This window comes from Orbicella faveolata, unplaced genomic scaffold, assembly GCF_042242905.1.
Source record: "Orbicella faveolata isolate gen_17 unplaced genomic scaffold, um_ofav_v1 contig_25, whole genome shotgun sequence".
NCBI classification, from domain to species: Eukaryota; Metazoa; Cnidaria; class Anthozoa; order Scleractinia; family Merulinidae; genus Orbicella; species Orbicella faveolata.
In genome coordinates, this window is record NW_028301553.1 from 6,565,001 (window position 1) to 6,590,886 (window position 25,886).

Here is a 25,886-nt window from a genome sequence, read left to right on the forward strand (position 1 = left end):
CGACCAGGTTTATTTAATGTCATTATCAGCGGATTCCAGGAAAAGAGTTTGTTTTTCTTCCATGAAAAATGATAAAGATGAAAAGATGAAATTCTAGAGCTGGATTTACTCTTTTTAGCTTTGTTTCTTTTTGACAAAAACAGTCGCAGGGCAATTATCGACGCAGGCCGAGGTTATTGCGTGATAACTGCCCAGTAATTTTGCATCACGTGACGTAAAGTAGCCGATAGAACTGCGCGAAAATTAAGCGTGGGTTATAGTTCTAAATCTCCCTAAATTTTCTAAATATCTTAACATTTCCTAAATATCTCGGAAACTTCTAAATATACCAAAAAATATCCGGATATTTGTGGAAAGGCCTAGCGCTTTCCATTCCGGTTTGCATTTCCGGAAAATTTCCAGTGGCGAATGGAACAGAATTTTCTGGAATTTCCGGAAAAGAAGACAATTTTGCAAGGTATATATACCGAAATTTTCGGAAATTTCTGACCGGGATTTTCAGTTCCGTTCGACTTTCCTCCGTGAAAATTTCCGGAATTTTCGGTTGAATGGTTCGCTTTTCGAAAATTCAACAATTTCAGGATTTCTGGAACTTTTCCCCAGGAAATCTCCGTACTATTCGTCTCCGTTTCGAAAATTTCAGAATTTTGGTTGAATGGAAATCGCCCCTGGTTTCCTCCACGCTTCTAAACAACGAGAGTATGGTATTTTGCTCTGTTTAATTGTCCAAATTCCACAATTAACAGCGCTGTTGAACGTAGGACAAAAGGTTCGTAAACCTGTTCTAAAGCTCTTCTAAAAAATGACGATCGTGTCTGGATTTTTAAGCTTGCCATGATCAGTTTGGTGTCTGGATTTTAAGGCTTGCGATGATCATTTCCACTCACTTAAGTGCTCAGCAAAAGTCCATTAGTTTACGAAACGAATTATTTCTATGTTCACTAAAGTAAGGAATTAATGACACTTTTCAGTCTTTCAGAAAACCAAACCGGAGAAGTGCGTGTCGAACGTAATTGTATGTTATTCAATTGTTAGGACTAAGGAAGACTTTGTTCGAATATAAAAATGGCCTGAAGTTAAAACCAGACAGATGGCAAGAGTATTAACAATAAATATGGATATATCTTTTTTGAGTTCAGAAGGAAGAACCTTATAAGAGAAAAAATGTTCAGATAGGTTTTAAAACTGGTAAATAAACTTTGATAGTTTTCGTTGAAAAACAGACATCGCTCTGAAGCACGTTTGGTTTTTACATGGTTTGACGCAATTATTCATTCCGTTGACCGACCGAAAACCAGGAAGCGAATTAGTTTTATTTTCTTTCAGCACCTACGAAAAAAAATACTCCCTCTTAGGCAAGCATATATACATACTTATAAAGAAGAACTCAAATTTATGGCTCAAATATAGAAATGAAATGGTCAAGCACCTTTTGTTGGTATATGACAATTCAAAACTACCGGATTATACGCTGTGTAATTAAAATTCATTTCAGAAGTAGGTGACAAATGCTATTTTGTATAAGGTCGATCAAGCAAAAATTTGCAAAGCAAATTTTTCAGCCGTAATTCAGAAGAATCTATGGGGTTACATTATATGCTAGCGTCTCCAGTTAGCTAACCACAAATTTATACATTTTTATATTACAAAAAATGACTCGATTTAACCATCGACGGTCGACTGTATATTTTTTAAAATCTCTTCGTGTCGGTTCGATTAGCTAGTTTTTTTATATATACACAAAGCACGTATGATCGATTCTCGAAGGTTGTATATTAAAATGATTTTGAATAAGATTCTTAGGGTTCTCCCAATTGCAACCCTATCAGTGCACTCATCATTAAAAATTGGCGCAATTCCCGACAAAATACGGGCAAGATATATACACACATTTAAAGCCCTCTAGCACTATGTTGAAAGCCGTTGTGTCACCTTCGAACTCATTTTACGCAGCGGAATTGTTTCATGATAACTTATTTTGGCTTGGGGAGGTAAAATATTTCTTGAAGGCATCGTAAAAAATATAAACAACATTTTACAAAGTTAGACCGCCACGAGACGGCCTAATTTCACGATATGGATTATTTATAAGATTTTTCGTTATAGATTGTAATACTCTGTTAGTCAAACGTTGTGCCAGGTCTGGTTAAAACTGCTACGAAAATAAAATTAATATTGCTTCGTTTACCTCCAGGGTCAAAAAATCTAAGCCATCCTACTTTTGTTTCTCCGTCACTAAGCAGTCCTACAGAGGGTATTCTCACTCGGCTCAAAAACGCCTTTTCCGCCTCGCTATATCTTCGTCCTCCCTTGTACCAATACCGAAGAAGACGTTTGTGGCGGATGTCGGCTTCTTCCTCCTCGCTAAAGGTGTCTGGGTTGGCGGAGAAGCGAACCCTCGATGTCCGACTTGTCCCTTCGTTCATCTTGCTATCAATGGCTGGTACGGTTTCGTTTTGAATCACTTGCGTATCTGAAAGTTTAATCAGCAGTCAGGTTTATTCACAGCTAATATCTGTAAAAGTTCAATACACTCCTAGTACAATGTTATATTTGCTCCTTTGGGAAAGATATGTCATTAATCACCTTTTAAGAGATTCGTTTTCCTCACAATGAATTCCGCCTATAGTTACTAGTTGGCTTCCACAATTTCAACTATTACAATCGCTTGTCTTCGCCGAAACACGGATGCTGTTGAAATCGGGTGCCAATTGCCACTTGAACCTGCACAGTGGGGGCCACGAACGAACATCTCTCGGCTTGTAGCAACCAAGGGCCAGCCATGGAAAGTGATGAATATGGGAACGGAAATTTCATCTTTGAATACTTAAAATGGATCTCCTGTCTATTCACGCTAAAATTTCTTTTTGTTAACATTTGTAATGAAAAGGAAAGCTGGCATTTTTACTCGAGGTTAAAACAAAGGGGCACTTAAGACAATGTAATTACGCACAGCTAAGCTCGCTCATTTAAATGCATTTCCAGTGAAAACGAAAATCTTTGTCGCTACGCTTCGTTTTTTTTGCCAAGAAAAACGATCTCAAACAAAAAGATCTATTATTAACTGTGATGGCAGTATCGCAGAAAATGGTCAGTCTATCAGGTAGGTAGAGTTTGATTACATTCAACCTTCATTAAATTCAGTGACCTATTATTTTCACAGATATAGTCCGATGATATAGTGCTTGTTTCTGATGAATGTTCGTCGAACTACACGCAAAAATAATGAATCGCTGTAGATTTAAATATATATTAGTTGCTGTTTGAATGATACTTCGAAACTCGGAAAGATTGGAAGATGAACACAAGCATGAACAACTTATGCTCGCAACGAGTTGCTATGAAAATAACGCAAGGTTTCGTCATAAATATTTAAATCGCGTACTGTATTTCCCATTGATTGGAAAATATATAGACTAGCCCCCAACTCGGAAAAAGGAAATTGACCTCTCTGTTTGACATGAGAGAACCTACTGAGTTTAAAGTCGGTGCAATACCATATCGAAATGCGAGGTTCATACCGGAAGTTAATCAGCTTCCGAGTGGACAGGCCCAAGTAATAAATGCACCATATAAATTCCTGCGCATGCTCACATGCCTAGCAGCTGCTGTTGTTGGTGGCAATTTCCGCGCGTCCATTCTCGCTAGCGTCTCAAGACAGGAGTAATGAACACCCATAGAGGAGTTTTAACTTTGACAGAATCGATCCACTTAAGTTGGTGCAAATGCAGTTTATTTTTATGAAAAAAACAAGGCTAATCTTGTTACGGAATACTGACTTAAAAACTCAGCTTAAAACCCAGCGAAAAATCGCTCTTCACTGGATATGAAAAACTGCACAATTAATTTCCGTTTTCATGTCGCATAGACATGACATGTCTTGACAATGAATTCGGCTTGAGCAACTTTTTCGCTGAACGTTACTTTCCGGCAGATTTTTCTCACTCACAAGTATTTAGAGGAGCACTATTTGTAGCATTTCACATTTGCAGGTTAAAAATCTCTTTTAAAATTTGTTATGTTACTTGCAAATCGCGAGTCATGGTGGCAATTTTCGAGAACTGTGGCAAGCGCAGACATTCGCCTGACACTATGTTTACGAGGTAGTCTATTAAGAAATTTCAGGGCAACAATCACAGTAAAACGTGAAATAATTATACGAATTATTCATGCAACAGATACCTTTCTTTATATTCAGAAAAGCGAGTGCATCAGTTACTGTAGAAATGGCAAGTCACTTCATGAATTATTGTTAGGTTACAAACAAGTGAGAGGATAAATATAGTGACAATCTCCAGAACGAAAAGGAGAGAAAGACAACTTAAAATTTGAAATCTTTTCAACTTAAAAAACACATTGTGCCCTCGATACTATGAAAATTCTCAAATAACTAATTTACGACGAGACATTAAGAAATATCTTTCCTTTTTATCGAGTAACATTGAAAATGACATACCTAGATACCTCCCGCTGTGGAATTAGCATTTTTTTCCGCGGTCAAAAAAAAAGACGTGTTGGTGCTTCCACAATCAACAAAATTGATGAAACAATGGGCTTCCTTGGCTTTGGCCAAACACGCGTCCAACATGATCAGTGTTCCATTCGACTTTTCAGAACGTAATGTCAATTTTTACGCCACTATGGCGACAAAAACCGACATCCAAAGCTTTGAAAAAGTGTTACAACATCACCGTTGATAGATCACAACAGATAGAATTTTTATTGAACCGAGGAAATCGATCCTGCCGATTGCGTCAACAGCTGCAAGCAAAACTTGCCGGCGTTTGCTGGACCTATTAAAGTTTACTTATTCTACCTCCGCATGAAAAATTCATCGGTTTGCGCGATTGTTTTGATAAAAAAGACTATTATTTAAGCTTCGAAAGCAATAGAAAAATTCATTGCCAGCCCGACCCAGCTATTTACTGCAAAGAGAAAGAGCGATTTTAAAAGCTTCTCTCTATGAACGATTGATTTAGTGAATGCGCCCGAGGGAATCAAATCACGGATTTTTTCCACCGACAGAGAAGTTTTCAAACTCAAACTGGTTGCAATTGATTTCAAGCAAGAGGTAGGAATTAGCATGTTTCAAATATAATGCTAAGAGGGGGAGGCTAGGCTAATAAGGCCGATAAACTTCCCCGAGAACAAACTGAACAAGCTATATTGAGTATACAGCGAAAAAGAAATTTTAATTGGTAAAAAAATGCCAACTGCTTCGAGAAAACAAGATTTGCAATTGACGATAAAAATAGGCCTTACATTGAGGCGAGAAAAGTAGTTAATGGCTTTCAAATTTCATTGTTTTTACTTTTTGGTAGGATAAGAGGCCGATGTAATCAACGTATATAAAACTTAAATATGCCAGAGAAAGCAATTAACAACACACCCTAAGGTCTGAACAGTGCCTATTCTTGTCTTCTGCAGTATATATAAGAAGTGAGTGAGAACAAAAATTAACAAAATTATATTACAATCAGTTCTTTCAACTGAATTTGCGTCATCGGTTCTCCCCGCGGGTTAGTGGTGAACAAGCGAAAGCGATTTCTACGGCTCTTTCAGGGTTTAGGGCCGGAGAAATGCGATACAAACGTTTCATTCGACAAGGAAGCGATACGAGAACTCCTATCGCAAAAACAGCGGAAATTAAAATTTTATCAGATGCAATTTCGGCCTCTGAATAGGTTTGAAGACAACGCAGCTTTCAGTTACGCTGAAAGATGTAATATCGGCTTACCTTTTGATTCCATGGTAATGCCCTGAAGCGTTTTGCGATGTCAAAGCTACTCGAGAAAAACTTTCTTCCTGACCTCTGTAGTGTCTTATTTTCTCAGCGCGCAAGAGCAAACGCTCTTCAAAAACTAATCCGTGTAAATATTCGAAAACTTTTGCCCAGCAGCCGCATCTAATTTCCCTGATAAATTGCGGCTTTTGTTTACATTCAAAAAGGTGATCTTTCTCCCGTTTGACAGCCGAGCGCTAACTTTTACCGCGACTCCCCCATTTCAATCAAACGCAAATCTTTAGAGGAGTGACACCCATACCTGGGTAATAGATCAAGGCAGGCGTTTGTATTTGCCTTGAAGCCAAAACAAATTCGCATTACAAAGCAATATCCGGCAGATAGAAGAATTTACTTGCTTTTAAACCTTTTATTTGCATTATGAAATGGAAACATTTACTTTTAATTGGGACTTATCACCCAAGAGAGCGCTTTTAATAAGGCAAAAGGTACGTAGATGGCAGGTGACGTTGCGAACGCAGAACTACAACGACACCTCAGGCGAAGCCGTCATTGGAAAGGATTCCTTCGCGGAAATGCGCTTACATAAAAGATTTGTGCTTTGAACCATTCAAAAATCTCCCACTGGATTTAAAACATTCGTGTTAAATGCTCTATAGCTAATCGCGTAGGATTTCTCAAGAGCAATGCCCGATATTGTCCGGATCCAAGAAGTTATTCAGTTCAACAGAGAGATTTTTTCCGGTGTGGACTGATGCCGGAGCGAGGAAAAGATAATCATCGCAATGTACTCCGGGTAAAGTACTTAAAAAATAGTTCCTATACAACTAATTTAGAAACAATTTCTCTTTTATGTGAGCTCACACAATGCAATCTTGATACAAGACCGGAACATGTAGAATATTGTTCGAGATGTCAGATTTTCGTTTTGAACGTGCGAAAATGCAGTCGAATTGTTGTAATTTACTTGGAGAGCGATCGTTCCAAGACAAAAGATTATCTCTCATATCAGTATGTTCTCCGGCGCTAGTACGGCACTAGCCGACGAAAAAGCAAAGGGAAGAAAATTGTTTTGCCGTGTGGATAGCAGCAAAGCTGTCAACCGATCCCTCTTGCCATTGATTTCTTTCATAACCGATCAATATTACCTTTTCCATTAATTATATTTTCGGTGGGTAAGGATTTATTTAATTATGCGGAGGCAGGATTAACTTCCTGAGGCAAGTAACAGCGAGGCTCAAAAGATATGAAAACCTAATACTGACTATTCTCTTAACGCCTCCAAAATCACGTAATGAGGTTTCGAAATTATTTTCTTAACACCGGATTTTATCCAGTAGTTTTTCTACGTGAAAATCGAAATTCTATTTTTCTATCATGTTTTTGTTTTATATTGTTTCAGTTTTTGTAGTACATAAATTCATGATGTAGGCTTTCTTCAGAATGAATTCAAACAGTCCGCACCATCTTTACAAATTTTCGAAATCTTCTGTATAACTATTATTAACAAGAGAAAATAAAATTATCATTTTGCCTTGCTCTGAAAGGGTGCCCAGTAGAAATGTCCTGAATCTTTTATGATACCTAATTATTCCAACATTTTCATTACAAATTTAAAAATGTTGAAATGCATGTATGACGAATAGTACTATGTTATTGAAATAACTTATTCCCAAATCTGTCAGTGGTGTTTACAAAACATCACGTAATGCATTGACAAATTCGAAACAACAAATATTATTGACACGGTGAAATTGTTTAGTAATTACGCTCGTTGTTGTCTGTATTAGCATTGTTACTTGTAGAAAATCTGATTCGATAATAAAACAATACCTGGTTAGTGGCAAATAAACTAATTCGCCATCAGTGCGATTAAGTTCTATGGTCGATTGAACCGTCAATTTAGCTCAGTCCACTACGAACATTTTCACTGATGATTCATGATCCGTGACTACAGTCATTCAGTAACAGATACAAATTATAATGAAGCGCGCGCAACTTTTCTACTGGCCAGACAGACAAGCTCCCGTGTGATTATTATACGTCTTTACAGACAGTCCCGTGGAACAGTGAGAAAACGTTACTGGTCGAACTGTTAGCTAAGGCAATTAATGGAGATCGCATTATCGAGCGTTTTGACGTAACGTCAATTGGACGATATTAGTGTTTCCATATCCAAGCTCTTGGGAACAGCAACATGGCTGTTACGAAAAGAGCTTTATTAAAGACCGGTGGTCTGGATTGAGCCCGCGAATCTCTTCAAAAATTGTCTACAGTACTTGTCTGAAGAAGTAAATTGTGTTGCGCTTAAGCAAGGTGACAAAAATTGCATTGGAATTTAGATTTTTGTTAAAAACTAATATGTTCACCGTTCGTTTACCATTTGCAGGTGACTCCCGCCTCTGTTATATATCTTAAACTTGTAGTCGCGAAATATGATAATGTTCACATGATCATCATGTATCCAAAATTCTTTTCGCGTGCCAGCAGTCTGGGCTTACTCTAAAAGTTCAGATTAGATAATAATAATAATAATAATAATAATAATAATAATAGTTCGTATAGTGTGATCGTCCGGTTGAGTGTAGTTCTGAAAAGAACTGTTGCTGGTGACTGACGTTTCGACAACCTGAGCGGAAGTCATCCTCAGAGTCAAGTGAATAGTGTTTGTCAGTCGATGATGTTATAAGTCTGGTCCGTTGAACGTGACTGGTCAGTATAGCCATGATGGTATTGGCTGATAGACTCGTGTAAAGTCCGTCATCAGTCATTGGTGGGTTTCGATCCGTCGTTAGTCAAATAGGTCGGTTTTTGGTCCGTGTATTGTTAAGTCGGTCTGTTAGAAGTCCGTTTGTCGGTTTCGCCTCCGTCATGGATAAGTCGTTTGTAAGGCGCCGGTAGTTGTTGACATCTGTTAAGAGGCGTTTGTTCCAGGTTGGTGTACCAGCTTCCAGGGTCAGTCGTTGAAAATAGTTTGCCCCCTTAGGTTAAGCACTGAGCAGAGTCCCAGTCAATGTTGTGGTTTGTCAGCTGATGATGTACTGCCAGCAATGTGATTGTTGGCATCACCATTTCTCGTGGCTCGTTTGTGTTCAGTCAGTCTCGTGTTAAGGTTTCTGCCAGTCTCACCAATGTAGGATGCTTGGCAGTCGGAGCATTTGATCTTGTAAACTGCTCCCTGTCTGTTGTTAGGTTCGTCTCTATCTTTCACGTTGGTCAGTAAGTGTCGTAACGTAGTTGTAGGTTTGTGGGCTACACGAATGTTGTAGAATAATAATAATAATAATAATAAATAATAATAATAACAATAATAATAACTTTATTTATCTGTATCGAAATTGTTTTAGCTGAGGGATAACCCTCCACTGATAGAGGACACCTACCTAAAAAAAGAAATTACAAAACCCAAGAATGATTTAAAAATTAGTATCTTTACAAGTTACAAAACCTAATAACAATTTAAAAATTAGTCTATTTACAAGTTTCATGAAACTAAGAGCATTTTTAAAAACACCCTACTTAATAAATAAATAAGTTAATTATCTAACTGAAATCTTTCAATAACACTTTTGAATATCTCCTCATATTCGTCAAGTTTGTTATTAAACAACAGTCACAGATACATTCTGTGCACCTATTTTGTTGTTAGGCCCGTTTTCAGTTGGTTAGTTTTCACCTCAGTTTTAAGTAAGTTATGCATAGCCGGTACAAAATTTTGTTTTCACATTTCAAGCCCTGATACCTAAGGGTAAAATCAATTATTAAAGAATCTTGTTTTTTTGAACGAGATAGTCATGCTTTCATCTCTTGGGATTAAGGAATAAACTATTTACTGGCAACAAACTTTGCGATGAATCTATTTAACAGTATACCTCATTAATTACTGAACTCGTTGCATTAATTTGAACCTAACGATTTTCAATCAAAATTTAGGCACAGAAATGAAGATTTCAACCGTGATTTAGTTCAGTCTGTGATTCCTTTGACAGAAATTAAATTGACCAGACAGAAATATGAATACCTGGGTCGTTTTACTGTTTGTTCCTTTCCATAATCGGAGTTGGAAGCGCTTAAAACGACGAACTGATACCATTGACACCTAAATAAAGTCTTTCATTTCTCTTCATTTCATTTCAAATAAAGTTTTAAAAAGGATTAATTCATCATCAAGGTCTAATCGCAGAGAGTCGCCTTGACTATAACTTATAGTTATCTGATGAAACCTCATTTTCTCTTGTATAAAGCCATTTTCTAGAGCCTTTTTCTAACTTTCCGATCTTGTTCTGTGTCATCTCGGGAGTTTTATCATCTTTACGAACATTTGACGCTCCTTTTCAAATTGAAATTTATATTTTAGGCCCAGGCCTGATGCGCGGCAGGATATTCAAACTGAAAAACAAAACGTTGTTTAATTTAACAGTTAAATAAAACCTTTTCTGGACAAAAAATCCTATATTTCACTGATAAATTTCTTTCGTGTCATGTAACAGCTCTCGTAAGGTCTCACATGAATGGCTTGATACCCTTTCAGAGGACAATAGAACAAACAATAGAAACAATGCCTATTGCCCCAAAACAATAACAGTTGCTAACAAGCAAAAGAATTAATTACAAGCTCACGGGGGCTGCTACACTTTTTTTTGCTTTCCGCAGTGTTATCTATACTGTGAAACAAACGAGACCCTTTGGCCACCGCGTTGAATTTTGACCCTTAAATCAACACTTCATTTCTCCTTACATCTTACACGATCAGGCAGCATGTGATGAGAATAAGTGAAATCATCAACTTCGGGAATTTTCTTGATGAGTCAGTAAGGATAAAGTAACCATTTTAAGCTTTCACAGAACATTATTCATTATTACATGACGAGGTCCACGAACTGGCAAGATGAACCAAATCCTGCGTTGTGATTGGCTAATCAATCGAGAAACATAAGGCCATCTTGCCCGCGCGCTCGGGATTGCCCGCGGTTTCCCGCAAGAAAAAAAACAACTGCTCAAGCTTGGCGATCAAGATGGCTGAATCAGTAACCTCTTGCCGTCTTTTTCTGATTTATTTTTATTATTTTTTTATTTTTTGCGAGATCATGGACCTCGACTACGTCTCGGCACAAAAACACGCAAAAATATGGACTATAACAGGAGCCATAATCGGGGACGGAGACCGTAAGTCTCGGGATTCGCGCGCACCTATGATATGGGACAATTTTTCTATATTTAGAACAAATTGCGCCATCCTGACGTCATATATCCGCGCGTATTCACGCACATGTCAGGGGCTCTCGCGTGGATGTTGTCACGCTGCGTGATCAAATGGTGAGAGTTAGAGATTCTCTTGCGTATTTTTCACAGCGATGGCAGGGAATAAGGCAGGGAATACGAACCAGGGCGCTTATATGTAGTTTAATGCTCTGGGCTAACGGAAAAGGTGGGTTTTTCAGGGTCGACAACAAGACTTCAATCTCGCGCTGGGAATGAATAATAAGATCTGCTCGCGCTAGTTGTAAGCTCACGCATATGCTTAAGAATGTAGCAAGAAAACTCTCTACTCTGGTATCGCGTTAATTTGTGAGTTTCTCAGACAATGTTTAATCATAACCAAAACCTGTTTTGATGGTTTCTTATTGTCTCTGCTTGTTTGGTGAGTTTGCAAAGGTTTTTGAAAGGAAAGTCTGACGCGTACAATTAGCTCATTTGCATAGTGCAGCTCGTGCACTTTCAATCGGTGTTTTCAATTGTCAACAAATCTTGACAAAGATTTCTTTCGTTATCTTTTGTGCTGAGCTGCTGCAACAAATTTCACGAATGCAAAAAGGGCTACTAACATCATGTGTGTTTCTTCAACATAAGCATAGTGAAGTTTTACACTGTGAAAATGAAAATAGACAAGGAGGTTTTATAACTCGATCAACAAAATCGAAATCGTTATTCCAAGTTGATTAAAGAAAGCGTCATCGTAACTTTGCTGATTGTTTCTGCTTTATTCACATATTTTCAGCTTAGCTTTTAATATGTTCTCAAACATTTATCAATCTTAAACATATTTAAAACTATAGAGCTATTGTTTGAGTTCGATGTACGCTTTCACACGAAAGTGCAGCGGAAGTACAATTTGTCATGTTTACTGACTGTACAAAACAAGCATCGGCGGGCGCTCTCATTCATCGGCAACAGAGAATTTACTGGATTTTTACACGAATAAAACTGAGCAGTATCTACGGACGTAAAGTTATTAAGCCTCGATGAAACATCAAGCGTTGCTTACAATTCAAGCGAAACTCAAACTAGCAATTATTTTGTTTTACTTTTCGGTCGCGATAGACTGACAAATTCCTCGCAAGCGTGTGGCAAGAGGAGCTATGAAACTATGAAGTCCTGAAGCTCTGCTATATCTAAATATATCCAGCTAGTTTTTTGCTGTGTAATGGAAAAGCTGTTAATCTTCAACATATGTGAAATTTAAAGTGGAGTAATGTACAGCTCATGTGCAAGAAGCATCAGTCGGAACACAACTTGGTCAGCGATATATATAAGCTTACAGCGGAACATACCTAAATTCGACACTGTCTTACTTCACTCAAACTGGAGCAGCTTACGACGAAAATACTTAAGCAAAACTCCAACAGACGTAAACGCGTTGAGTTGTGGGGCAAAAACATGAAACATTTCGGGAATTTCGGACGCCATTTCTCCCGCGCGACATCCGCAAAAATCCTCGCAGCATGCACGCGCGTGTGCCGCAGGTGATGGCCCAATTTGTTCTAAAAATAGAATTATTGTCCCATATCATGGGGACAACCCCAATACTTGAAATGGCGCGCGCTTACGGTCTCCGTCCCCGATTATGGCTCCTGACTATAAATAATGCTGTCGAGGTTTTTTTAGCGAATTCAACTGACCTCAATGCGCTCACAAATACTTAAGAAATTAAGAAACAGCCAAATCAACAAACTTACAAAATGTAGGAGTAAAAATATTAAAAATCAGGGCACTCGCTGTATATATACAATCAAAACTTAACCATTATCTACCATATTGACTTCTCGCTTGGTAAATAACCTGTAAATATTCCTGGCAGTACTCAGGAGCTATGGTTCCATTATTTGCGCTTGCAGAGAAACGCACTCAACAGCGAACTTTTTCGTCAATTAATTTTCGTGTGTATATTTATATTTGTGGGCCAAGCATGGATTTCAAAAGGTATGATCACTTAAAATGCGTATAGCGAATAAATGTACCAGCCAAGAGTTGTCCACTCCCTCAAGACCTAGTGATACTCTGAGAATTGATTTCTTACATTTGTTGAAAACTGAGGTAATTTAATGACGTATTAAAGATTCCACCGCGAATATGAAGTTTCTATACGCGAAAATATATATATAGATAATAAGTCGTGAAACATTGATTGTCGCTAGAATAATACTATTTAATAAGTAAACGATAAAGCATACCTTGTGTTTTCAAAACCACTTATTTTCACATCCAAAACCAGGACAGCGAAACGCAGTACAGATAGAGGAGAGCACGCCGAATGCAATTTCCCAAGACGGTGCACCTGCGAAGTTGTATAAACTAAATCTTGCGTCTGTGCTCAAAAAGGGAACAAAACATGAAACTTTCTCATTAAATTTTCCGACCCGAACGCTCACTTCAAAATGTTTTCTCCGCGGGGCGCTTCAGCTGAGTGTTGTATTGATAAAATCTCATTGTGCTTCCACTGAAATATCCGCGTTATTGTACTTGAATGTAAAGGTTCAACACATTCGCCACACGTTCAGCTCGGCCTGTGCCCCGGGACTACAATGCGTCACTAAGACACCGTAAAACTGATGAAAAAATTCACAACAAACTCCATTTACTGGGCAAATATCAACGCATTTTCTGTGAAGAGATACGTAATGGTAACGCTTATTTGAATTTATAGCCGTCATAACCTCAACAAACGATGAAACAGTGAGACTGATCGAGGTATAACTGAAATTAAGGGCGACCTTCAAAAGTCTTAAGAGGAAAGCCTTTTCACGTCAACAACTGAACGCGGGCCCATCCATTTCCATCAAATGGCTGATCAAATTCAGTGCAAAACAGCGGTATGTAGTTAACAACATAACAAGAATTTAAATGAAAAAGAAAACAGTAATAAATCACTTTATTTTGAGACAAAGACTTCTTTTGAATAGAAATCTGATAGTGGCCTTGCGCCGATGTTTCTCAGCGACTAAATTATTTCTGGTCCTCGCACCCGCATAGGGAATTCAGTTCAAGAAGACTGATAGAAAACTGATCACTTTGCAAGAACAAACCAATTCTCTTCGTGTTGAAAATTTAGCGTATTTAGTCTAGAAAAATCTCTTTTATTAATGAGATCCTACTAGCTGTAAACACTAAGGATAGAAGTAATATACGATTTACAATTAGAATAATATTTACTAGTTTCGAATCGTTGTATCGACATCAAGGCGCCAAACAACATCTGACATCGCGTTATTTTTTTCTCCCGCAGGGTAAATATCGGAAAATATTCCACTTTTAGACTATAACATCACGAGAACCCCGTGGAAAAAAGCTTCCAACGTGAGTTAAGGTAAACAGTAGCTAAATTATTATTTCAGGAATATAAAACGATAGAGAAGGATGTAATCTTAGACTGCTATTGTGGTCAATACTTGCGAAAACTCCTTAGCTAAACGGCGGGAGTGGACGAAAATGAAAAGCCGCCCAAAAAAAACAGAGGTCGTTTTATACGCTTATTTAAAACGTTATCTATCGACTTGCCATAAACTGGTCATAGTTTTACATAAACATGATAAACTTCCGTAAACTTCCTTGTCTTTAAAAACAATAATTTCTTCCGTTTTAGGCCCCTTACCGTCATTAAGTGTAAAATGCATTCCCCCCAACCTCCCGCAGTATTTAACAATTAGATTATTCGCTGACGATTTTTATCACGTGATAGTTGACGAGGGCGCAGCTGGAGTCAACTATCGCGCATAGAAATCGAGAGCGAATAATCTAATTGTTTTAGTATAAACCTATCAATCTTATCTAAATCCGGCTCTTCACAGACACTTCCCGATATGTAAATAAGTGGCCGCCATTTTGAACAACCGCATACTGTTAAGCTACTCACTATCTAGAATAAAATAGATAGTGCGTAGCGTAGCAAATAGGAGTGCTGCATTCGTGGTATAACGCCAGCAGGATTACACTAATTTACAATACAATAACAGAGTCGCCGTTTACGGCAAACGGCAAACGAGAGACATGACCACGTGAACATTATTCCCGCCAGTGTTTACATTTGCCATTTTCCTACGTAAGGAGGAAAGGTTTTAGATTTCATGAAAAACGCGGGGGAAAACGTGAGTAAGAACTGTATTTTTTATCGTTGGGATGCGTTAGGAATCGTATGCTTTAAGATAACGATAACATGTTGACTTATAGGTAAATTATAGGGATATTATAAAAAGCCGACTGCATGTCGAAAATGATGTGCTCCGTTGAAAGGCACCCTGAACGTCATTTCATTCGAAGTGAAATTTAGCGGAGGCAGCGTGGCCGAGTGGTTAGGGAGCCGGACCTGCATGAAATCTGGGGCTCGCGGGTTCAAGTCCCGTTCTGATCACTTAGCTGGAGTTTTTTCTCGGTAGACCCTAGTTCAACTTCTCGGGTCATGCTCGTAAATAGATGGTCTGCCTCCCGCCGCTTGGGATTTTTAAGCCTGTTATGTTTAGTTGATATATTTGTTTCATTCAATGTAAGTGGCATGCTTGTGAACTAGCTAGGTGTAGCTAAGCGCATTGACCACTACAAACACAACACATTAGAACATATTTGACCATTTGTAACTACGTGAGCTTCAAGTCTGACTAAGAAGAACTATGAATAGCAAACTACAAACCACTCGTTTGCCATTTACTATAAACAATGAGGCATTGGTAGCCTCTCTTAGATGTTATAGCCTCACCAAGGTCAAGATGGTTGTTACATTTGCAATTTTGCCGACTAACAGCTCCTGTTTTTCTAGGCTTTCTGTAAGTTTGGTTGTTTGTTTTTTTTTAACATGTCACCCGAAAAAAAAGATTGATATTTACAAGTTGAATTTCAATCTACATTAGCAATTCAACATTGGCAGATTATTTCCCCTAGCTTAAAAAGATTGTAATTTCTTTTTAGCAATGTTTCACTCTTGCCATTAAAAAGCCATTAATTTGTTATCAGGTTAGATGTGCTAAAACTGATAAAAGGAGCAATGTAATTATTTCGCGTTAATTTGCTCTTTAACCGTCATTTGTCAGTTGAATCTCTTCTCATGAGCAAATGGCCTCGAATGTTCTTCATAAAAGATCAAAGGATAGCGCATACTATAAAGTAAGGTAAAAGGTGAAGTCTGCGTGACGAGCCAAGTGGCCCATCAGGCCGGCGCTTATCTCCAGTTTCAGTTACATGAAGCGACAAGTGAGTACTTCCTTTTTCTAATATCTCATGGCTGTGTTTGCTAGTCCATCGCAGGGTCCCCCCCCCCCCCCCCCACCCCCAGCATTAAATTTGTCGGTACCCATTTATACACCTGGGTACGTGGAGAGAAGCACTGTGAGAGTAAAGTGTCTTGCCCAAGGACACAACACAATGTCGCCGAACCCAGACCTCTCGATCCGGAGGCAAGTGCACTAACCATGAGGCCACCGCTTTTCCACTGACCCTGCGCTTAATACCATGTCAGAGTATAATTGTAATTTCCTTTGCCAATTACTTTCCGTTATTGATGAATCTCAGAATATCCTCAGTATAACACATCTGGGTTTTCAATACAAATCCTGATTTGAAAGCCATCTTTCAAACCAGTACAGTTCTTAGCCATTCTCGAACTTGTCTAGTTACTTTTATATGCTAGAAGCAAAAAACAAAACTGTGCTTGCGCCATGCCGAGCGAGGAAAAACTTCATTTGGGAATAATCTCAAAGAAAGCTTGACTTATATACCGGTCTCTTACCTTGTGAAGTTGAAAACCGCTCAAAAATATTTCTTGTTATCACCACACTCAGACGTCTACATTGTGAGGTCGTACCTTCATATTGACCTTGTTTTATGCCTCCAAAGGCATATATTGTATTTCTGTTAGCTTTAGTTTGATGTATTATCTTTAAAATGGGCCATCTGTCATTTTCACACTTTCATTGACGCGAAAGTCTAACTAGAAGAGTATTAAGGATACGTGAAAAATGGTACCAACTACAAATGTGTCTGTGTAGAAAGCGGTTGACATGTTCACGGAAAGAAAAAGAGTATGGTAGTTTAATTTCCCTCTTGTTATTTTGTTTTCTCCATGGTAGCAATTTTAGCTAATGTGTTTTGATTAATTGATAAGAATAGAGACATGAAAATTACTCTTCGGTCGTTTCAATCTAAATGGCATAAATTGGCGCCATATCATATTCCACTGGACATCAAGTTGATTCATTCGAACGATTCATTCTCGGCCATGTTTAGAAGTTTTGCCACACTAGTCAAGAAAGGCCATATGAAATTGAGCGTCGAAAGTATACTGGCAAATCACTGAAAGATTTAGGAAAAATGAAACATGTTTCGCGCCAATTTGTGCCGTTTAGTCGCAAACATCTGCCTAAATGACACGCAATGCAGCGTTTGTCTTGGCAGCGGTCAGTTTGCACAATGTCAGTTTGCAGAAGTAACTTTGCATTTCATAGTCTGACAATACAACAGCCAAGCATTTGATGTCAGAAATCATTGATTCCCATGCAGGTATTTGGACTATATAAATCAGCATTGACAACAAACACGACATGGAGAGACCGACCCAACTTGCTCCAGATGACAGCTCCCTGTCCCCAGGAAACCACGCCACAGATCCAGTGGAGACTAGTGGGCCACAAATTCCCCGAGTGGTTATCGAATCCACCGGACAAACGCGATTTGCTGGCTCCGTTCTTAGAGTTTTATCACTGCAAAAATTCTACAAGAAAACCGGACGAAGATCGCGAGACTCTTGGCTGGAGAGATACACTGGGACCTACCAAGACGACAAAGACTGGCGCCGACCGCTCATGCGCAGATCAGCTTCCAATTCTCCCCAAGTGCAGAGCCCCACATCAGAGGGGACGGCAAGTTCACGTGACACATCCGACGTGCTGCCTGACAAGACAAGTCGCTGGCGTTGTCATTTTACCTTCGTCTTTGACCCTTCTGGGGACGTGTATTTCTTCTGGCTACTCACAGTCGTTCTCGGAATCTTGTACAACTACTGGACAATCATTTTTCGTGTGGCATTTTTCGTAAAAGAGCAGAAGTACGTGATCCCATTCATGGCTATCGACTACAGCTGCGATTTCATATTCCTTCTGGATATCATCGTACAGTTTCGTACGGGTTACTTTGTAGATGGTAAGATAGTCACCGATACCAAACAACTGGCCAAACGTTACGTCAAGTCGCTTGGTTTCTTTTTAGATTGCGTTTCCATCCTCCCCATCGATTTACTCTTCCTGGTGCTAGGACCCAGGCCTTCACTGCGTTTCGGTCGGCTTCTGAAAGCGCACCGGTTTTTCCTGTTTTGCGACCGCGTCGAGATCTACAGTGGTCGTCCCAAGCTGTTTAACCTGTTGAAACTCATCCATTACTTGTTCCTTATCATTCATTGGGTGGCCTGTCTGTACTTCCTTCTATCCTACATGGAGGGATTTGGCGCGGACAAGTGGGTTCATCCATCTCTTGAGAACCAGTGGGCCGGGGTAAGTAAATAAGCGATAAATAATATATCCATTTTTCTGCACGAATTGCAAGCCTATGAACAAGATTGTTTGGTTGTCTGCACGCATTGCGGTCCTATCTGGAAGCTTAGCTATCCAGGCTATGACGCTAGTCAGAATCATCACTTTCTCTGCACTGAATGTTTTTAATACCAAATGATCAGTAACCGGTCAGACTTTATATTGGAGAATCCATACCAGCTTTACGCGGCCAGTGCAAACATGGAGTGGAAATGTTTCCTTCTACTCACCTATGCTCAGCACGTCTACACAGCAAAATGAATTTATTGAAAGTACAGTTTTATAAAATGAGTAGTTCATAGTCAGAGCCTGTCATACAGTTTCAGAGGTACTTATATGTTATCTATTTACCTAGGTCGGTCCACAATACCTTTACAGCCTGTTTCGTTCGCTGGTATCCATGACAACAGTGGGTACGGGCAAACAGGTCACGCCGCAGACCACAATGAGCCTGCTGTTCTGTATCTTTACGTATCTTTGTGGTGTACTTATCTTTGCCACCATTGTTGGAAATGCGGCAGATATGATCGTGGACCTTAGAAGACGCAGAGAGAAATATCACAGAAAGGTTCGTTGTTGGAACTCTCCTTTCTCTCTGTTTCTACAATGTGTGCTTAACTTCCTCGATCCCAGCGGACATGGCTTTTGATTTTTTAAGGTAGGCCGAGTGGTTAGGGCGCCGGACTTGAAATCCGGAATTCGCGGGCTCAAGTGCCGCTCTGACCACTTAGTTGGAGACGTTTCTCGGCAGACCCTGGCTCAACTCCTTGGTCGTGCTTGTAAATAGCCAACTGGTCTGCCTCCCGCCTGTTGGGATTTTCAATCGTATTATGTTTATTTGAAATATTTGTTTTTCTTTGAGCTCAAGTGGGATGCCTGTGAACTAGCTAGGTGTAGCTAAGCGCAGTGACCACTATAAACAACAACATTTGTACCTATTTTTTTTTTTTTTTTTAATGAAGTGTTAGTGATAGGATAACGTATATCTAACGCGTCTCACAGAGCCCCTTTCACGTATCCAAGTTTTTGTTTTGGCCTCCATTTTATTTACTAGATAGTAAAACCTCACCAAATCTGGCAACTAACTTGTAACCATGACATTACGCCAGTTTGTTGCACGCGCAGTGGGTCCTTTTCTGTGGCCAGAACAAATGCCATGTCATTTATTCCCCTCCAGTACGTTTCATATGCTCCTAATAAATACAATAAAATCAGCCATTGCATTGTTTGTGTTTGCCGAAGTGTGCCGAAGTCAGTTTTCAATAATCTTTGTGACCCAAGTTTTTTTGATCACCTGCAGCAAATTTTGCAATGGAAAGAATTATCCTACCTTTTTTCAGATTTAAGATATTTTGCAACCTGATTGGTAGTTTTTCTAAGCAAAGTGTTTTTAATTCCTTTTGTCCCCTTCGCTTAAGCTGGATGGAATGAAGGAATACATCGCCGCTAATCAGCTACCGATGGACTTGCAGCGCCGTGTGATCCAGTGGTTTGATTTTGCCTGGCGATACAAGAAAGACGTCAGCGAGGAAGAGCTATTTCAACAGCTCAACGACAACTTTCGGGCAGAAATCGCCATCCACGTCAACTTGGACACGCTAAAGAAGGTCAAGATGTTTGAGCACTGTGACCCAAGCTTCCTGCGCGAACTCGTGTTGAAACTCAAGCCCATGCTCTGTTCACCCGGTAAGACAGGATTTGCTCAATTTTTACCCTTTTCAAATAGAAAAAACCCGAAGAAAACCCTTAATCGGGTTCTGTTTTGCTATTGTTATTATTATTATTATTATTATTATTATTATTATTATTATTATTATTATTATTTGTATGTTGTCCTTTTTTTTTTATCTTTTTGCCTGTGAAATCTATTAGGCGTTGACGATGAACAATTAAAATATTTTTCGCAAGTTTGAATTTAAAACAATTATTGCATTCCCTGGAAATAGGGTAGAAGTTTGCTTCGATATTTTTTATTTTTAGTTTTTCTCTCTTTCGAGCTAATTTATCGACCGCGCTCTGGATAAAATGTCTGCTTAAAATTGAAATTTCACTTGCGGTCGGAGCGAAACAAAATCGAAGGAATTTAAGGACCGTCTTTGTTATTCATGAAATAAAAGATCTTTTGAGTAGTCACTCGCATGTGACTACTCAGGTACGGTAACCCTACAATCCGGGACAACTTAATGCGCGGTTCCACTCAAAGGGTCTGGAAACTAGTAGAAAGTTAACCCGGGTAGGCTGGAGTGTTTACAAGAGAAATAATTAACCCGCCTACCAGGGTAACCCTTGCACGCAGATAGGGTAACCCGCCTACCCGGGTAACCCTAACTGCCTTGTAAACACCACGAAGAAAAAAGAGGAAATGTGTGAGTGCTAGGGTAACCCGCTCGCTAGTGTAACCCTCTCTCCTAGTAAACAGGCCCTTAATCTTCTTCAATTAATCGCTCTCACCTTCCTTTCTCTTTTGTGGTTAATCATCTCTCTTTTGATATTTCTTACTTGGTTTGAATATTATGTTCATATTTCCCTCGGTTCTAAGGAAATTTTGCATATCGATCGTGAAATGTAACGATTTCTTTTATGTTGGTCGCATGCATTGCGCTTCACACTTGCAACTGACTTGAACCTTACATATCGTACGCGCGTTCGTCCTCCTTCATTTACTATTTTCTTTCCTATAATTCACCCTTCTGCTTAATTTATTTTTCATTTAAGGAGACCACGTTTGTCGTCAAGATGAAATTGGCCGAGAAATGTACATTGTCAATCAAGGGGAGTTAGAAGTTGTCAACAAGAGTGGAGCAGTCTTAGCAAAACTCTCAGCCGGGCGACACTTTGGAGAAATAAGCATTCTTGATATGAAGGGAATTGGCAATCGTCGTACAGCTTCGGTCCGTTCCGTGGGCTTCTCCGATCTTTTCCGACTATCAAAGAAAGATCTGGAGGAGGTGATTGAGTACTACCCCGAAGTGAAAGACCAACTGGCAAAGATTGCTCGACAGACGTACGAGAAACAGAGAAGAGAGCGACTTAATCAGACAGCGGACAATGAGACCAGGAATAACGGTTAGTCAAATAGCATTTATTAGAGGCTCTGGCTTAGTGGTTAGCCTAACCACTGAACCAAGGTTGCAGACAACCTGTGGCACTCTGGCATTAGGTCTGGCGGTCACTAGGTCGATCCCAGGTGTCAGCCCAAGGTGATCCTGTGTTGTCACCTCTTAACCATATGGATACACATACAACTTACTAACCACGTCCTGGACCCCATAAGCTTTGCCAGTGCTGTTCGAGTGCTGCGTTCGATCTGTAGTTTAAAAACCTCTCTCTGGTCCCATAATTAGGGAGTTTAGAAAAACCAAAACGGCAATGGCGCAAAAGAAAAGTTTGAAGGTTACCTTATACCTTTAGAGGTGTCTCGCGTCCGAGCGATCAGTGCAGACGGTCACATTTAGGGGTCGTGGAAAATGCGACAGTTCATATTATTTCAAAATTCTTGGTATAGTTTGATAGTCACCTCTATAGGCTTTAATTTGATATACGAAGGTGTTTATTATCTACAGTTTAAACCGAACGCGCTACATCGCTTAGACGCGAGACACCTCTAAAGGTATACGGTAACCTTAAGGGCCCATTAACCGATCGGTTAATGGGCCCTTAACTAAGCAGGACAACGGTTGTGCACGTGCGGTATAATGATCCTTGATACAATTTTTTTACCGTCTTCTGCGAAACAACAGACAGCGTGAAACGACCAAATTCTGTGTTGTCTTAAGAACTTGAACCACGAAGGCTAAAATAGTTTTGAAAAAGAGAAACAAGCTAAGTGACTTAAGAGTAGCGCGAGTGAAGCAGCTGCCTTATAATTAGTTTTAAAATAGAAATGGTACTAGTAAATCCCGACGTAAGTAATCTAACAATTACAAAAACACGATAAAAGTTGAATCATTTCTCTTCTTTACTGCAGCTGAGGACTCCACTCTGGAGAAAAATGACCCTCGTAGATGGCTTGTGGCAGACAAAGAAACCCTCAAACGTCGCCTGTCTCTCATTGAAGCTAAAAATGAAGTCAGGTCTCTTGCAAACAAGTTCAGAAAAGAAAATGGTCATTCCGTAAATCCACGAGAAATAGTAGCTTCTATTGCTCAACGCGCAAGACTGGAAAGGGGCGACGAAGATTCCAGGCAGATTATCAAAGAGTTTCTGGCGCAAGGCAGCGGCAAAAAAATGCCCAAGCGAAACACGGTGTCGCATGACAGCTTTATGGCAAACAGAAAACATTCCGAAGAAATCCCGCATGAAAATTGCTTTAAAGACACGTCATCTGGAGAGAATTGCACCATTGATCAGCTTAGGAAAAGTCAGCGAAAGTTCTTCAGCCGTCCACGATCTCGGACACAGGAATCAAAACCAGCTTCACCAACTCGTAACGATTTTCCACTGTTCACGTTTAAGGAAACTACGTATAATGCCAACGACGACAAAGGAAAGGAGTCGCAGCAAAACGAACAAGAGTCGTGTCCTCCTGCTTTTACGCTGAACAGTGGTTCAGGAAAGTTAATCAAGGTGCCAATCATTAAAAAAGGAATTCTAAAAAGAAGCAGCGCGGAAATACCTTTGCAATGGCGCGACGGCTCAGCGGAAACCTCTTTCTGCTCACTGGAAGACATGAAAAGTGACGGGGAAAAATCAAGTGCTACTGATTCACGTAAAGAAGGAAGCGAAAAAATTCCGAAGCAAAAGAATAAATTCAAAGCGCCGTTTTCGAAGGATCAACAGAAAGATGATAACAAAATCCTTCTGGCCACCCCAGAGAATAGCGAAATAGTAGAAGACTCGCCCAAATTGCATCGCGCTGGAAGCCGAATGAAAACCACGGAGACAGAACCGTTTACTAAAATAGAAATTAACGTTGATTTAGATTGCGTCGTTCCGGGAAAACGGTGCACGTGTCAACAGCAAGAAGAAGAGAAAAGTAAACAAATGAATGAGAGTTGTTCTGCTTCTGGGTGTTCATCCGCTGTTCAAGAAGTGGTATCGAGCGCGGGCTCATTTTCTCCAATGTCGCTGGTGATCGAGCCTAATCAGGAGGAGGTAGTGATAATGGAATGACACCCACCCCTTAAGAACATGGGAAAATATTGAGTTGAAGAATACTGTTACAGCCAATAAATTTATCAACTCTTGGTGATGCCATTGATCGCTTGGCCTTCGAATGAACAGATTTATTAACATGTTTTAGAACCGAACAACTTTCGATGATAAAATTATTTATCCTAGATGAGCTACGTGTAAATGGTGAGAGCTGTGCCATATTTATAGTTAGAATAGATTATAAGTGACATAAATTGCGCATGCCTAACGGATCAGCTTTTTTCCTATAGTAACTGTTAGGACGTAAGGAATACAGAAATAATAAAATAAAGAAATAATGATATTTCATTGCCACTGGCTTAATGTCACAACTAAACAACCCGCGAAAATTAAGAGGTGTAAAATAAAGAAGCACGAAATTACCTTCTTGCCTGCTGGTCCCCTCGGGACCATGTGTTCGATGGAGCGTAGCGTTTTTTAACTGCAATGTGTTTTACGACAATGGGTATAGTTATCTATTGCTATGCCCTCAGCCTGGAGGACCAGCTGGGCACAGTCTATTAGTGTTTGCCAGGTCTCTCCCCCTTGACTAATTTGTCATGTTTGTTTTCATTCGAAGTAAGATTTCATCATTGAAAACTTTAATGTTACAAAAGAAGCTGGATTTTGATGGTGATCATGATGAAAACACTACATACATACATACACACACACACACACACACACACACACACACACACACACACACACACACACACACATACATACATACATACATACATACATACATAAACTTTATTTAAGCTCGAATTTCAGAGTAGCTTGACAAACTAATATTTCCGAGAACAAAATATTTGATAACGAAAAATTAAAATAGAAATTTCTATTTACATATTTACAATTGACTTATGTTAACTAATTATAAAATTGTCATTTACATGTTTCATGAATTGGTTTTACTGATGTGCTTTTTGAAGTCTGAGAAGTTACATAACCTTATAAAATTGGTAAATTTAAATAGAATTTACTAAGTACTGTAGACTTAATTATTTCTTAAAAAAAGAATTTTTTAATTTCGGCTTATAAAAACTTTACTTTGGAAAGCCTGCATGCAAGAGGAATTTGAAATTTCCAGCGTTGCTTCCTATAGGCAAACATCGAATGGCCAGCAGTTTGTTTGTCACGCTAGGGCGCTACCTAATCACCACGGTGGCCCAGTAGAGAAAGTCAGGTAAAAGGTACAAGAACGGTTTTGTAAATTATACTACCGTCGCGCCGTTGATCTCCTATGCCCCCCCCCCCCCCCCCCCGCCCGACCCATCCCATGAGTGTTCCGGATGCTAAATGCTCTGGCAAAGCCTCCTGGATATTGAATGATTTTTCATTTGACATGCAGAATCATGTTGCTTGCTTGAGTTCCAATCATTAGATACTAAACAAACAAACCTAAATGATAAACATAAAACTTAGACTCGTTCATGGCACAGGGCAGTCTGTGGGTTGCTTGAGGCTTATGAAGAGCCGTGACGTCACCGAAGAGCACTCGCCGATTATCACACCTTCCCAGTCTTCGCGTGGACATCTAGGCTGATGAAGGCTGAACTAATTTTCAGCGTTCAGTTGCGATTTTTATGACCTGAAAATCATTCTTCCGCCAACTTTGACACGGTTGTTGACAAAAAGGACTTGCAGGTTTCACCAGAACGCCAATGCACGATCTTTGATCGAATCATGATTCACAATTTGATCCTGGTAAACTCCTTTAACTGGTAAGTCTTAAGTTTTACAATTCATAAATATGTTCTACCGCAAATATTGGAGATCAAATTGAATTTAATAATTACAGTCGCAACTGGTCTAGAAGTAAACCTTAACGACTGGAAAACAACCGCCATTTGTTTTGTCTAACAACTGTCAAACAGCTTTCTGTAAATTGAATATTTTGTGTTTCGTTTGACACGAAAAACAAAACAATATCAATTTGCACCAGTTACAGAAACTCATTTCCCAAAGCCTAAAATGAGTGTCTGAATTTCTCAGTCTAAGTCTCAAGGTCCTTTAATAAAAATGAAAATAATTTCTTTAGATCGTGGCTTGGATATTAAGAATATTGCAATTTTCGAGTTTCGAGGAAGATTCGTTGTTTCCCACAACAAAGAATTTCCGGCCTGGAATTGCCGAAAAAGCCGTTTTTAATCGCGTGAAGTCCAACCTCAAAAGCTTTGCGAAAAAATAAGAGAAAACGTGATTCATTAAGGCAG

At 39.4% G+C, this 25,886-nt stretch overlaps 2 protein-coding genes across 12 annotated transcripts in view; one reads left to right on the top strand and one right to left on the bottom strand.

The window, feature by feature from the left end:
- The window catches only part of LOC110047007 (cyclic nucleotide-gated channel alpha-3-like), a 23,607-nt gene extending 10,083 nt beyond the window's left edge, over positions 1–13,524 (bottom strand). The window contains exons 1-3 of one of the 5 annotated variants that reach the window (XM_089294532.1): positions 13,393–13,524; positions 13,195–13,298; positions 2,189–2,473 (exon numbers count right to left, since the gene is read on the bottom strand). In XM_089294532.1, coding sequence (XP_089150658.1) covers positions 2,189–2,426 — 238 coding nt within the window. In that variant the 5' untranslated portion in view covers positions 2,427–2,473; positions 13,195–13,298; positions 13,393–13,524. Of the gene's footprint in view, positions 1–2,188; positions 2,474–2,586; positions 3,628–4,456; positions 5,088–5,737; positions 6,104–13,194 lie in introns of those variants that run through there. The other 4 variants (XM_020752720.2, XM_020752719.2, XM_020752721.2 and 1 more) reach the window with 4 other exon arrangements.
- Positions 6,242–24,047, top strand: LOC110047008 (uncharacterized). 7 transcript variants are annotated; one of them, XM_089294527.1, is made up of 8 exons: positions 6,242–6,539; positions 14,247–14,327; positions 16,042–16,201; positions 17,507–18,492; positions 18,887–19,099; positions 19,950–20,217; positions 21,247–21,597; positions 22,499–24,047. In XM_089294527.1, the coding sequence occupies exons 4-8, from the start codon at positions 17,548–17,550 to the stop codon at positions 23,641–23,643; spliced, it is 2,922 nt and encodes a 973-aa protein (XP_089150653.1). In that variant the 5' UTR covers positions 6,242–6,539; positions 14,247–14,327; positions 16,042–16,201; positions 17,507–17,547; the 3' UTR covers positions 23,644–24,047. The 7 variants fall into 7 exon arrangements, with proteins under 7 accessions (XP_089150653.1, XP_089150651.1, XP_089150652.1 ...); XM_089294525.1 differs by lacking the exon at positions 16,042–16,201; XM_089294526.1 differs by lacking the exons at positions 6,242–6,539; positions 16,042–16,201 and adding an exon at positions 13,615–13,833.
- Positions 24,048–25,886: the final 1,839 nt, after the last annotated feature.